The sequence below is a fragment of the Lissotriton helveticus genome, chromosome 7 (assembly GCF_964261635.1).
Source record: "Lissotriton helveticus chromosome 7, aLisHel1.1, whole genome shotgun sequence".
NCBI lineage: Eukaryota > Metazoa > Chordata > Amphibia > Caudata > Salamandridae > Lissotriton > Lissotriton helveticus.
The window spans coordinates 1,266,869,077-1,266,884,694 of record NC_136068.1 but is presented as its reverse complement, the minus strand read 5'-3'; the positions used below and the strand labels follow the sequence as shown (position 1 = coordinate 1,266,884,694).

The 15,618-nt window shown below is 43.9% G+C and overlaps 1 protein-coding gene across 1 annotated transcript in view; it reads right to left on the bottom strand.

Annotated features, from left to right (window-relative positions):
• Positions 1-15,618, bottom strand: part of LOC144769444 (polycystin-1-like) — a 640,821-nt gene that overhangs the window by 129,847 nt on the left and 495,356 nt on the right. The window contains exons 42-43 of the mRNA XM_078653538.1: positions 4,871-5,046; positions 2,580-2,782 (exon numbers count right to left, since the gene is read on the bottom strand). Coding sequence (XP_078509664.1) covers positions 2,580-2,782; positions 4,871-5,046 — 379 coding nt within the window. The remainder of the gene's footprint in view (positions 1-2,579; positions 2,783-4,870; positions 5,047-15,618) is intronic.

The window sequence follows — 15,618 nt, the reverse complement described above, 5'->3', positions numbered from 1 at the left end:
CAAAATAAAACGGTTAAATAAAATAAATACCTGGTTATTATTTTGCAGTGTATACTTCCTGGCAGTGTATATTGCTCTCCAGCCATTTAGCAGGGCACTCCGGCAAACTATCTCTTCTGAGCCTGAAAATGCCTGGCCTTGCCTATACATGTGGATGTGCTGACTGATTAGCTTTTGTTTTAGGATTAGATTTTGTTATGTTGCAGGAAATACGGACAAACGGTGATTTTATATTTGATGGTAATGTTTTTAAACAGCGACTAAGGCTTTGAGAGATAGATTGATGGTTGATCCTACAGCCCTTGTTAGAGGAGGGGTTGGTGTGCCAGCCACCTTAGAAAACTCAGGCAGATATTTCGCACTAATAGTGAAATTAAGCATTTGTTTCCTTCAAGAAACATTCCAGGTTGTTTATGAGGGATGTTTGGTTAACCCCAATAGCATTTAGAAAATCCTATTGGGAAAGCATTTTGGAACAGGACTTTGGAGACTAGCAGTAGGCCAAGGACGTTTGTGGTGAGTGACCTCTAGGCTAAATTCTGAGAAAATGTACTTGAACACGCTTTTTCTCCATGTGCCGATTCCTTGACAATTTAGCCTTGAGTTCTTTTGAGAATTTAGTATTGGATATTTTCGTTGGCTGATCCAAAGATATTAATATTGAAAAGGATAGGTAGGAAAAGAGACTGGGTTATGGAAATTCACGACAAACTGAGTGGTTGAAGGGCAGATAGGCAAAGACTTTTTTCCATTTGCAAATTCATGGAATTAACCTGAGTGATCTCATGACACATAAAAAGCAGCATGAGCACCTCCTGAAGAGGGATGGTTGCCACATATAACCATCTCTCTTTGTTGGTGCAGCACTAGAGACGTTTTTCTGTGGAACAGGTATTGTTGAGCACAGATTGAAGCAGGGCACATAGTAAGTATGGCCAGGAGTTTGGTGATACCTGCATGAAAGATGTTGACAGGTGGTGCGAGAGGCACTAAAGTATTCTGCTAAACCATTTTGGGATTAGGTGGTGGTGTAAAACCATTGAGGTGCGAATATGAAACAAATGATGAAGTAAGAAATTGACAAGATTCTTGTGTGAATAGCCATAAAATGACCAAAGACAACAGAAAGGAAATGATGTAAGGGTGATATCTGGCCAGAGGCAGGGAGAATAGTGTGATCTGGAAAGTGTCTTGTACCATGAAGGCAGAATGGCTCACATGAACTGTGACATAAATTCTATTTGGCATTTGCTGCAAAATCCCACAGACAGGGTGATATTTATTACTGTACACAACATCCGTAAGGAGAGATATATGAGGAAACTAAAGATACCTCTGGTACACACAAGTACCAAAACAACAGAGAGCGGTATAAATTATTCTCCCAAGAATGGCTATGCACGAATGGAGGCTGCCTCGTGACCGGGTCAACCAAATCCCCGTCCTCTTCAGTAAGGGACTGATGGAGATGCTGCAGCAGATGGAATGGACAACAACAGGACAAAAAATACACCCCAAAAATTAAATAAATGTACTGCAGAACTTGGTAGGCACAATGAACACATTAAATAATGAACACTATTTTTGCAATCAATGGCTAATTGGCTCCTTACATTATTGAACATCAGAATCACTGACCTGCGTGCACTCAATGAAAAATATACTATCACATTTGAAAGAGGTGCCTGAGCATTAAATATGCTATACTATCTTAGAGATAATCTTTAGGCTGATTGCCCATTAGAGGAAACAAGTGTTGGCAAAACGGAATACAAAGAGTCTTTTGACTTAGAAGTTGATCTTTGATGAATTGACTTTATTGATGAGATTATATATATATCTGTTTGAAAGACATATATTAAAGAAATTAGTCATTATATATGGTTTGAAGACACTTGTATACAATTGTAACAAGCAGCACTGTTGTCTTACCACCAGTTTTTGCACTTGATGCTCTTATCTTCAGTTTGAGTTTTTTAAAATAATTTTGATGAAGTGCACTCACCTTAGTTACCCAACATTTTTTAAGTGTCACCTGCAGAGTGAAGCAACCAAGAAACAAAGCTTCACCTTCCAATGCGTTTGCAATTTTACTTTTTAGATTTTTAAAGACTTTGGACCATGTATCCCAAATTGCCTCACAGGAATGGCCACTTGCCTATAAACACAAACTAATGTTTTTTCTCTCTCAAAATAGTGGACATTTAAATGCATTTCTTAGCTTTCTAATTTGACCTCTAAAATGGCCTAACACTATTGTCAGCAGGATCCAGCAGTAAAAGTCAATTATGTTATACTGATACCATTGTTTATATTATTTCATTCACTTTTTGTGCTTAATGTTGTTGTAACAACCATTCACTATCAATACTTCCATTACTTGGAATACATTGACTGTGTCTTTCATAATCATTTGAGACATATATGGTTGATTTTTCACTGCTGACTGCCTTGTCATAATTTCCTGGACCAACTCTTGACATGTTAATGAGCTGATTGGTTTCCTAATCCTCACAGGTATGCAGCAGTTGAGGTAGTACTAACGTAATAAGGGCTGGGCACAAAACACATTCACTTACCTTCAACGGTTCGAGCAGGAAGCAAGATGTGAGGACTGCAACGGCAGAGGAAATGAACCACATCAGCACAGCACGTTCATTAAGTATGGAGCCGTAGAGCACCAGGATAACCATACACAGTGCCACACACAGAAAGAGCATAGTATATGTCACTGACAGCATCCATGGTGGCAAGAGCCTGGTGGGACGCCCCCGTGGGACACCTGCAAGTGAGAACAAGAGCTTCAAAGATACAGAAGTGCAATCGAAGACCTTAAGAGCAGATGATACAGGGAGTCGGAGAGGACGTTATAATCCAAAGAGGATACAGATAGCAGGGTCACTAGAGACATCTATATAGCAAAGGATACAATAAATCAATGAGGTGTCGTCAACACACAAAAACACTGAATACTTGATCAATGCCAACTATGAATTGCGCATAGGTAAATGTTCTAATTCAAATTCGTAGAACCCAGTCTTCTAACACCAGTCCAGCACATGATAGCTTCGAAGACTGGAGCTCCGCGCATTTGTAGGTTACACCTACACACCTCATGTTGAGCCAACTCAAGAGACAACTGTGAGTAGGTTTATTTTTGTCACTGGTCACTGATGATCACCGCCAACTGCTCCCATACCCAGGTATCTTGTAAGGGGAGGTGGACATGTGTGCTGTAAAGGTCTGCTGGACCTAGACACTCATGAGCAGGTTGGGTGAAAATCAGGGACTATGGGATTCCCCAGGTGTCATTCATAGAGGCAAACCAATGGTTTTGAAATATAGCATTTCAGCAGCTTCTGGTGAAATTCGCCTTCTGTTCTGTGTACAAAACATAATACTCCTCAAAATAGTTGAGTAGAAGCAAGAGAGTTCCAAAAATTATTGGAGAGGGAACCTTCCCTGAGATCTGCAAGACCCACATGTCTTGGACAGATACATCAAACATGACTAACACCAATGTAAAATTCGATCCTGGTCTTTCATGTTCCTCCGAGGACAGTAGAATGGCATGAAACAACTTTATAGCATACATTGTTGGCTTTGCCTTGCAATTTACTGCTTGTTTCTTGTCAATACACCTAAATGATACTGGCAGGCTTTTTTCTGTGATCAGTGATCTGAAGGCCCATTTGAGGCCAACGCGTTGCTGCTACTGGCATGGATGAATAATGATATTGTTCTGTAAGGATGACGAGAGAGGCAGAATAACTCTTTGATGAAGATGGATAACAAGAAAGATGGGAGTGGACGACACTGATGTGAGTGTTGGATACAAGAGTGGAGGGGACTCACTGATGCACATTGGAAATCATGAGACTCGGCAATGATGGCACTTACAGATATGGACAACAGAAAAACAGGTCAAATGACACACTAATTAATGGGGAGCTGGTAGAGAGGCCACACCACCATATAGGAGGAAAAGAAGATGGCTGTGGTGGGTGGAACTCCCTCAAGGGTGAAGAACAATGTGCTTTGGGGATAATTAGCAATGTGGTTGGAACAGGATAGAGGATACTTAATGATGCATATGGACAAAGTTGTTGCGGGTTAAAGGACAGTGAATGACGCAGGTGGGGAAGAACATAGCTCGGGATAGAGGATACACACAAATATGGATGGAGATGGATGTGGCTGAAGTGGAGGGTTGTTGATGCAGATGGAGAAAAACATAGTTCTTGATGGAAGGCATACTCTGATATGCAGTGAGTGCTAAATTTGTAAAAGTATAAGTGCCAGAGCCCAAAGATTTGTTCAGAAGGCTTCACTGATACTATCAAAGGCCAGGGTGTCAAATACCAAGTCTGCATAGTCTTGATTCCATCTCATGCTTCTTTAATCCACCAACAGTCTCTCCCTGCCTCTTTAGCTAATTTTTGCAGGTTTTGTTTCATCCCGGCTTTCTGTCTATGCCAAAGGTTATCTGTCTTTCTCCTACTTTCCCCCTTCAATTTTTATCCTTCTCATGCTCTGGATCAAAATCGGCTGAGGAATAATAAGTGAAGGTCCACAAAAAATGAGTGTTGGTGGGCCCAATCGGCAACCATTGGCTCAAATTGCACTGCAGATATGGATGGAGAAGGATGTGTATTAAGGAGAGCACTCATTAAATCTGGAGATGAAGATAGCTTGGGATAGAGGGCACCCACACACATACAGAGCGAGAAGGAGGTGGCTTGAGGAGTGCCGCTTGGGATTGAGGGCACACACAGATGTGGATGGAGAGAGTTGTGGTACATAGCTTAGGATGGAAGGCACACACAGTTATGGATGGAGAAGGATGTGGCTTGATGAGAAGGGCACTCACCAATCTTTGTGGAGAAGGAAGTGGATGCGACAGAGGGCGCTTCCACGTCTGGCAGAAGGAAGCTGCCCATGCTGGTCAACATAGAGTTATAAGAGAAGGACTTGCGCAGGAAACTCCAACTGCTCCGGCCCTGCTCTATCGCGGCATCTGACCAGCTACTGCATCGGCTTTCAAGGCTGAAAAGAGTGAGAGGATGTGGTGAAGGAAGAGAGGGAGGGGTCCGAAGAACAGTGCACAGATAAGCTGTAGATGGAGGTATGGCTACTCAGCCATTATTTCCATTATTTGCCATAAGAAGTGCAAAAGAATGAATACAAGGAAATTAAAGAAAAATGAGAAATAAGAAGAAAGTTGAAGTTTTACTTTCTTTAATAGGTAAACGCTACTTAGTTAGAATATTATATATACAATATGTCAGTGTCTGTTAAATAGCTGTTTGTTTTTAATAAAACATCAAACAAGTGGTTAGTTCTAGAATAGGTCTACAAGCTCAAAAGAAACTTATGAAGTCAGTTCATGAATGCGTCAGTACTGAACTACCCATGACTTCTACTGCCATCCTGGAACACCCTACTGACTCAAGAGTGTCTTCATGTTGTTTGGACATTGTGTGGGGCATATGTAAATCGAATATAGACAACATGCTGAGCAATTGCAGTTAGAAGTACATAACTTTTATTTTGATTTTGCAGCATGAATCTGTTATAGATTTGCATGTTTTTCATAAAGTAACTAGCAGTGTGTATTATTGATGTGAAATAGAGTTCTAAAATAAATTCCTCAATATCGCTTGTCATACTCCTATATTTGCAAAACAAGCATTGTTGGAAAAAGTGTGTTGCGGTCTAACATATTTGTGCTTGTCACCTGACACTGTATGTTTTGCTTTTTGTGGTGCTTTATTCACAAAAAGACAGGAATTTCCTCCTGCATTTAAAATATATGTGTTTTTAGGAATTTAAAAGAGAATCCCAGAGTGTGCCTCAGAGGCTGTGACAGTCGCAAGATCCAAGAATTAATCCTGTGATTCTTTTGGGGATTTCATTTATCACTGTGCGTAAGCATTTTTTGTTTTTTACAAGTAAATGTGTATATAATTTAAGTTTATACAAGTGTAAATAGAGCAATGGTAGAGTACCTTTCTGAATATTAATAACACAATAGTTTCTAGGTGTGCATACCCTTTCCAAGGGCATCCTCTCATTAGGAATTTAAAAGAGAATCCCAGAGTGTGCCTCAGAGGCTGTGACAGTCGCAAGATCCAAGAATTAATCCTGTGATTCTTTTGGGGATTTCATTTATCACTGTGCGTAAGCATTTTTTGTTTTTTACAAGTAAATGTGTATATAATTTAAGTTTATACAAGTGTAAATAGAGCAATGGTAGAGTACCTTTCTGAATATTAATAACACAATAGTTTCTAGGTGTGCATACCCTTTCCAAGGGCATCCTCCCATTGGAACAACTTCTCTCTGTTCCCTTTGCGTACATTTACTAGAATGAAAAGTAATATGTGCCCGATTTGAAAAACATATTCTTAATCTTCAAATCTTCATCCATAAATATACTCCTATACATTGGTGCAGATTTATGATTTGTGCCAATACACAAATCAATCAAGTGGTGTTGGACCTGACATCCCTGGCATGTTTTTTTACACAGTTCTATGCCTTCCATCCTCCTGTTCTGTTTTCACTGGCTTCATTTTTGCTGGCCTTATGACTCTGCTCACTTCGCTACTGCTAACCAGTGCTAACATACTTGTGCTCTCTCCTTTAAACATGGCACAATTGACTTACACACAATTGACACATTTAATTTACTTGCAACTCACTTGTAAAGTGGTACTACATGTACCCAGGGCCTGTCAAATAAATGCTATTAGTGGGCCTCCAGCAACGATTGGGCCGCCTACTTAAGTAGCCTTTTGAACATGTCTCATGTCTGCAATTGCAGCCTGTGTGTGCAGTTTTAAACTGCCCTTTCGACCTGGTAAAATAAACATTTTGCTAGCCCTGAACCTTTTTTTTATACATATAAATCACCAATAAGGTAGGCCCTAAACAGCACATAGGGCAAGGTGCAGTGTATATAAAAAGTTGGGCATAGACTTTTAATTTTTACATGTCCAGGTAGTGAAAATCTCTTATATTCATTTTTCACTTTGACAAAGCCTACCTCGCCCAGAGGATAACAAGGGGTTAACTTATTACATTTATTAAGTGATAACTTTCAATTGGGAGGAGGTAGGAATATCGAGTTTGAGGTATAAAGAATTGAATTTGAATCCCCTTTCTGATGGTAACATTGTATTTTAAGTCACAGTTCAGAAAATGCAATTTTTAGAAAGTTGCATTTTCTTGTCTCCACCAATTTGTGTTTCCTGCTGCTTGTATCCTGGGTCAAATAAATAGGTATAGCTGGCAGTTGTTTTTTGTGTATTGCTCCCAGACAGTAAGACAAAAAAGCACAAGTGTTGGCAGGATGAGATATCTCTGACTTAATGAAAAGGATGAGCTATCAACTCCTTCACTTGGAAATCATAAAGGCTCTGCCGGAGCAAACTCAAAAAGGATTTGACACTAGTCTTTTGTGACCCAGACAAGCTGGGGCAAGGGCAGGAAGGCAGGAAATTCCAGACACCTCCGGAGAGAAAACCTCCAGAACCTTCTTCTACTTCAAAGTGGGTAACAGGTATACATTTTGGACCCTCAGACCTAACTCTTCAGTACATCTCTGGACCCGTGGAAGACTCAGAGCGGCTGATGTACTGCTCTGCAAGAATGACTGCTACTCTGTTACCTTGTTACCCTGCTGCCTGAGTGAAGGACTGGGCCTACATCTTGAATCCAGCACCACAAGAGTGACTCCAAGGGCCAGTTGTCTGGCCTCCTGATCAGAGCCTCAGGGACAGAACGGTGCTCCAACAACCTTGGATCCAGTACATGGACTCTGCCTGTACCCCCAGGTGGTGCCACACCAGTCCTGGAACCTCGTCAGTGGGCCTGAAGGTGTTCTACCAGCCCATCTAGTAGACCCAAAGCAGAGTGGCACGTCGCTTTTCAAGACACTGCATTGGAACTGATGTGTGACCCATCCCTGCCGGAGGACTTTGCATTGCAGCCTACAGCCCCTTGGGCGGCTGCTGCATGATGCATCTCCACGTAGGACACCTCATTGCCACCGCAGCACCTCGGAAATGCTGCTCTGTGACACATCTCCACACACGGACGTCGCACTGTCACCGTAGCTCCCATGGGACCACCACTACGTGACACCTCTCCATGCAAGGACTTCGCATCACATCTGTTGCAAGATGCATCCTCAGCGTGGGACTTTGCATCACTCTGCAACCGGGATTTAAGGTACTTTTGTCCAGCTATTCCAACCTGATCCCTGAAGCCGGCCTGTGCTCCATCCTAGTCGGCTTGAGCTTGTAACTTTTTCCCGGTCTATTGCGGCCAGATAACCACAGTTGGCATTTTGTACTTCTAGGCACAATTTTCTCTTCAAACTTTGAAATTGCATATCTCTGGTTCCACTGATTGGATGTTTGTTGTTGTGGCCTTAAATCATTTATTACATTTCACTCTATTTTACTAAATTAGTGTGAACGTTTTCCTGTGCTGTGTTTTTACTTTCTTCCTGTTTGAAGTGCTCTATAAATACTTTACAAATTGCCTCTATATTAAGCCTGATTGCTTTATGCCTAGCTACCATGGAGGTAAGCACAGGTTATTTTGGGGTTTGCAGGCATTTCACCCTGACACATATTGAGGCTGCTGCTAGATTAGGGTTTCACCTCCCTCAACCAGTAACCCAATCTCCAATAAGTGGTATATATGAAAGGCTATGCTAATGCCAGCTGTCTAAGTTCATGCTTTAAAATGTCATGTATTATTAGGAGGAGAGAATTTCACCCAAAACGATATGTAGAATTGTAAGCACAGTACCATTGTGTGCTAGGATAAGACTGCACCACTGTGCATTGCGCATTTAGGGCCCCATTAGGATGGCGGGCGGATAGCCCCCGCTGGACCAGCGGTAGCCACCCCCGGCCTGGTGGGGGCGATCCGTCCGCCATCCTTGCAGCAAACACCCCCCGCCATATTACTATGGCTGGGGGGTCCGCGGCACACGCAAAGCCCGTCCGCCGCTTTTCGGCCTGCTCCGAGACCACCAAAGTCATAATAAGACCCTCAGACTTATGGGTTTATTTAGAGTTTGGTTGGCATGGTGTTCTGCCGCAATCATCGAAGGAGTACCACTTAATTTAGAGTTGGGAAAACTGATGGCTTCACTGGCTGAAACTTTAGACCAAAGGCCCCACAAATATCAGACTATTGGCCTAAGTACCACAGATCGTCTGGCGTATTTCGGGCGAGTGTTCTAACTTACTTTTTTTCCATTTCGGGACAGCAGGACCCATAGGGTCTTCTGAAAAGGAGAAATTCAAAATTATCGACACAGCCTGGGAGAAAACTTGTAGAGTATCAGGGTCATTTGTTTTTCAAAAACAAACTCCTGCTTTGGGAGCTTGTTTTTAAAGAAAACAAAAAAAACTCTGAGTGGCTGTAGAAAACATGGCAGAGCAGAGTTACAGTGTCTTTAGAGGAACTGTTGCAGCAGAGGTCTGTAAATGTGGTGGCTGCAGGCCACCAGGACAGCAGAGTACATGCCTCTGCTGCCCTGGCAGAATGGAGTACAGCCCTCCAATCACTAAATAATCCCCTTAGTTGCGAGCTTGGTTCCAGCAGTGGATGTAAAACTTTGTATCTCCAAACCTCTGTTTTTTCCTGCATGAATAACATTCACATGTGTGAAGCATCTGCCACTTATAGAAATGGATCCTAGACTATCTTGCTCATGACAGACCCAGTGGGGTGATTCCTCTGCTTGCTGTGGCACAAGCTGTAGATTCTGCAAATTCCTCAGTCTTACTGTAACTTTGATTCTGACATTCACATAGTGAAAACTGAAAGCATTCTCATTCTAGCCCACGTGGCCAGCTGAATAGCTGGACACATCAAGGCATCCACTGAATTATAATCACTCTCAGAGATGCTGACATCTGAATATGTGGAAATCCCTGCTAAATGAAAGCAATTCCTCTTCATTAGGCTAGCTCTCACCTTCGGTGTCAATAACTCTGATTCTAAAAGCTTGCTTCAGCTGCAATATATAACACAAAATTACCTTTTACCTGAGCCTTGGGTTATCATTAATAGAAGCTACCACCTTTTAACAGTGTCTGTTACCATGGATGCAAGGATACAAAGCCTGTGGGTGGATTTACCGGGAGGCATGTACATCCAGATCTTCCAGATCTTGTGCAGGCAACAGTCTTCTTTGACTAAGAAGACCGTATTGGTATGGTATTACAGAGCCAGCGGGGACTGCTGAAAAACTATCCAGTATTAGACCACAGTTTTCTGATCTCTTTCTGGGCATTTTTTGGGAGCTCCAGTAGGTTTCTCGGAGACAGCTACTTTATGGAGAACAATGCAGTATTCGCACCACCTCTCAACTGGAAGGATATCACTTGTCCTTCTATGCCCAGACTCCTGAGGTGTGAGTTGGGAGCTAGAATTTGTTCATTTGCTATCTCTGTTCTTATGCTTAACTTTGCACCATTTTTAAAGATTTTAGCATAGCACTGCATATACTTTTATTGTTAGCATTTTACCTGTTGCTGTGATTCTGTTCATTGTCGGGAGGGAACCGAGCTGTTGTGAGGTGGTTTGGCAGGGGAAAAGGCTGCAGCTCACCCGGGACGGCAGGAGTGAGACCGCCATCTTGGGGGGAGTGCAGGTCAGCGGGACAGTTGTTTTTCCCCTGACTCTTCAAATGGTGGTACAGCTGCACCCGCGCGCAGCAGGCGCGCCACCAGTGCACCGAAGGCGCGCCAAAGCAAGCCCGTCTGCGCCCATCCAAGCCGGACCGTCGCCAGTCACCAGAACCCCTGCTCATTTTACCACGGATCCTATCAGGTACTCGTGTGATGAGCTCCTGGCCTTGGAAATCAATTGCCCCTCTCTAGCTTGCACCCCCCAGGACGGCTCTTTTAAATGTAAGTTTTGCACAATTCAACTCTCCCTGGAGGAGTCGGTCTCTTGTCCTTCAGACTACACAGATTTTGATTTTCTCAGTCTAAACTGCCGGTCACTTGCGAAACATCATGACGAGGTCTTTGATCTTCTAGCCGATGAGTCTCCAGATGTCTTATTCTTAACGGAGACCTGGCTCACGCAAGACTCAGTGGCGGAGCCCTGGTTGGCTCTTCCTCAAGGCTATGTGATAAAGAGTGTAAACAGAGGGGGCTGTAGAGGGGGCGGTATCACAGTCATTGTTAAGGATGTTTACACATGCAGTTTCAGCAAGGAGAAAATAGTGGACTGCGAAAGTGCATTGTTAAAAATCATGCTGAATTGCAACTTCACTGTGACCGGCCTCCTCATCTACTGTCCCCCAGGTTCCTCTAGCCTATTTAGGGAAGATTTTTTGAACAAAGTCGCGCTACTCGTAAGCAGGGCAGCGAATTTCACTATTTTAGGGGACCTTAATCTCCATCTTGAGAATAGTGGGAAGGCTGAGATCACCAGTTTTTTGGCTGACCCAGAGGCTTATCAGCTCGCTCAGCGTGTCCTTGAGTGCAAGCACATGGCAGGTCACCTTCTGGACCCCATATTCTCTCATTTAAGTTCTCTAAAGGTTTTGCCGCCGGTCCCTCAGGCTTGGACAGACCACTTTCTGGTCTTGTTCTCGCTGCGGTTGCAGGGAAAAGCCGACCTAATCCGCCCCGTCTCAGTCTTAAAACGTCCCTAGCAAAAGTTGGACATGTGTCTTTTTTCTGCTTGTCTATTCAGTCACAGGCCTGAGCTGCCTCTGGACGTGGAGCTGGCAAACTCGCGCTTTCACGAGTGGTTGACGCTAGGCTTGGATAGCTGCATCCCGGCTAAACTGGGGGGGAAGATTCGCGGGAAGTCCAACCCATGGTTCAACGATTCATTAACCATTGCCGAAAAGGGCTGTAAGCAGCTTGAACGTGCCTAGAGACGCTCTTACGACATGGCTGCAAAAAGTGAATATCGAGCGGCCATCAAGCAGTACCATAAGCTTATTCAGAGAGCACGAGCGGAGTACTAGGCCGATAAAATCTTGGGTAGTACTAACCCCGTAAGACAATCTTCTCCCTGCTTAAGGGCATGAAGAGCGTGGGCGCAACTGGGGTCCCGCCGATCTCCTCGAACCATCAGTATAATGAGTTGGCTCGGTACTTTGTGAACAAAGTTGAGAAGATATATCTTGGTCTGCCTACCTTGGCCTTGTCTGCTGAGGTGGCGGATGTGGGGGTTATATGTCTTATGGTGGGAAACAGCCTGTCATCTTTTCTTCCCCTGTCACCTATGGAATTCGAGTCCCTTTGTTTGAAAATTAAATCGGGCTCGACGGTCGACCCTTTGACACCTGCCCATTTTCGCCAGTTTCACACTCTCATCTCTCCTCTGAATATTGACCTGGTCAACCTCTCTCTGTCGTCAACATCCGTACCTGGGGCGTGGAAACATGCGAAAGAGTTTCCGCTGCTTAAAAAACCTTCCTTGGACCCTGCTGAGTCGGGCAACTACCACCCTATTTCCCAGCTGCCTTTTCTTGCGAAGCTGGTTGAATCCCATGTGAACTCCACTCTCTCTAAGTTTATCGAGCAGAATGCCATCTTGGACCCGTCACAGCATGGTTTCCGAGTGAGTCACAGCACAGAGTCCGCTCTGTTGGCAGTGACAGAAGCTATCCGGGGGAGCCTGGATGTCGGTGATTCAGCAGCCTTAGTCCTTTTGGACTTAAGCGCCGCATTTGATACAGTCTCTCACGCGATACTGCTAAATCGCCTACAGGAAATTGGTATTAGGGATGTGGCTTTGGACTTCTTTCGGTCTTTTCTGGAGGGGAGGTCTTTCCAAGTCTCAGTGCCACCTTTTCACTCACAGGAGTTCGCTTTGCATCTGGGGGTGCCGCAGGGCTCAGTCTTGAGCCCCTTACCGTTCAACATCTATGTCCGACCCCTGGCTACGGTAGCCAAAGGTAGGGGATTGTCATTGGTGTTGTATGCTGACGACACCCAATTGGTGATCGCTTTCTCTAAGAAATGTTGTACCAATCTGGACACGTCCAAAGAGGACCTTTCAGTGGTTGCAGCCTGGATGGCGGTAAACTGCTTGCAGTTTAACGCCAGTAAGTCAGAGATCTTATTGTTCAGGAAGGATGGGGAGTTGTGGTCCGAGCAGTGTTGGCCGGATCATCTTAAGCCCGCCCCCTTGCCCAAGGAGGCTGTGAAGAACCTGGGCATGTGGTTCGATAGTAGCCTGACTTTCAGCACTCAATCGAAAGTAGTGGCAGGGGCTTGTTTTAGGCTTTTGCGAGGCTTGAAACCGCTGCTGAGTTTCTTTCCTCCCAAAGTGCGTAAAACCATTGTCCAGGCGTCAATCCTATCTAGACTGGACTATGGCAATTCCCTCTACCTGGGCGCAAAAATGGCGAGCATTAAGCGGCTGCAGAGAGTACAGAATGCAGCGGCCGCATTTTGGTGACACTTCCAAAATCCTGCTCAGTTTCTCATGTGTTTCCTAAACTTCATTTGCTGCCTGTTGAGAAGCGCATTCAATTCAAGCCTCTTTGTGTGTCACACAGGATCCTGACGCTACAGGCACCTTTGGGATTGGCCAATCTGTTAGAGTTTTACATGCCACGGCGTCCTCTTAGATCTGCCAGCCAAGTGTTGGTCTGCATTCCTCGAGTTCTGAAAGCCAGAGCTGGTGGCCGTTCGTTTTGCAGTCTGGCTGCGAAACTCTGGAATTCGCTCCCTGCCTCCATCAGAGTAATCCAGAACCACCTGGCCTTTCGAAAAGCCATAAAGACCCGGCTTTTCCCTGTTTAACTTTTCATCTTCTTTCCTAGGTTCACGTCTAAGGTCTGTGGCGGCGCTGGGATGCCCCGTTGCTGGGGCAGCTATGCGCAGTACAAATCTGACTAATATTAATAATAATGCCCAATCGAATGTTTCTGCCTGGCTGTTTAGTAGTCAGTAAAGCAGGAATGGCAATCTGGGAATGAAAAGGCACTGCACTGTCTTTTCCCCTGCCCTCTTGGGCTGAGAGGGATCCCTTTCATAAAGCATCTTATTTCTTGCTGGCTATAACCATATTTTGTAATATGTTCCTTGAGAAGCTCAATTGCTACTGCACAGTATTACCTGTGAACCATGTTGTGCGCATAGTTCCTGAAGCGTTACCAGAGAGTATGCTGTATATCTCTCTTGGCTGTGAGATGTCTTTCCAGCCCGAAATCTAGATACCGCTAGAGCAATTGCCAGTGAGTGAGATTAATTTAAGTATTTCATCCATCACCTTGTTTTTTGATGCCGTAAGTGTGACGGGTATGCCCAGACGTGGGTCCTGTGCTCACTGTGCTACTGGAACCAAGTTATACCTGGCTAATGAGCCCTAATAAGGGTAAAACCTGTCCTGGGATGCTTGTTCAGTGAAGACATGGCCTGGCAGTTTGGGCCGGACTAGTCCCATTGCAGTAGAGTCCAAACTGATTTGCACAAGTCCAAACTGAGGTGGGCAAAGAAATGATGGATTGGGATGCAAGTGGCTGAGATTAATTTAAGCTTTCCATCCATCACCTTGTTTTTTGTTGCCCACACATCGGCATCCCCTACAACCATTACTAATTGTAGGGTCTATTTAATGTCAAATTATTGGAATACAATACACATGATGTAGAGATTAAAAGTGTAACAATTTGTATCTATAATTTAAAGAGATTTGTGCCATTTGTGAGCAGTAATAAATTCAGGTTTCTTCATCAAGTATCTGGCAAAAATCATTCTGTCATCAAACACAAATCCACCTGTTCATAAGAGTGAGCAGGTATCTACCAGTAGATACAAGGCTGTCCACCTTTCCATTGATCTAAGGGGTTCCATTACAAACTAGCATGGGAAACAATACTGACTCACCAAAATATTGCCTAAATAATATTGTTTACAAAAATACAGCTGTAATATACTTAATTACAAACAACACAAATATTGTTGACAAAAATATTGCTGTAAAAAATGTATACATTTAATAATACCAAACACACAAATATCTAAACCACAATATTATCTACTAATTAAATACACATACAATATCAAACGTATCAAAACACACAGGGGCTGATTACGATGCGGCCCGGAAAGGCTCGACCGTTGGTCGGAGCCTTTCCGGGCCGCATCTTGGTTTAATTTCCGACCACCGCATTATAATGCTGGCAGTCAGAAATTGAACCGGCCGGTCATTCCAGCTGGCTTCCGACGGGCTCAACGAGCCTATCGGCCTAAGGGCAGCATTTCCGCCCTTGGGATTACGATACTCGGTCTCCAGCAGGCTTTCCATGTCAGGCTTTCCGACATGGTAAGCCTGTCAGAGAGTCAATATGGGGACACCTAGCAAGGCTCCTTTGTTATGTTATGTTATGTTATGTTATGTTATATATTGTCTTTTATAGCGCACGGCTACTCAAAAAGAGTGTCCCAGCGCTTTTATTGAGAGCCTGAATCAGGGTAACACAACACAGCAAAAAAAGAAACCAAACAGATCACAGAATAGTAGAACTGAATAAAATAGCCTAAAGGGCAAAAAGCCAAGTTTTGAGGCCCTTCCTAAAGGTAAACAGATTAGTAGCACCACGAAGAGCCAGAG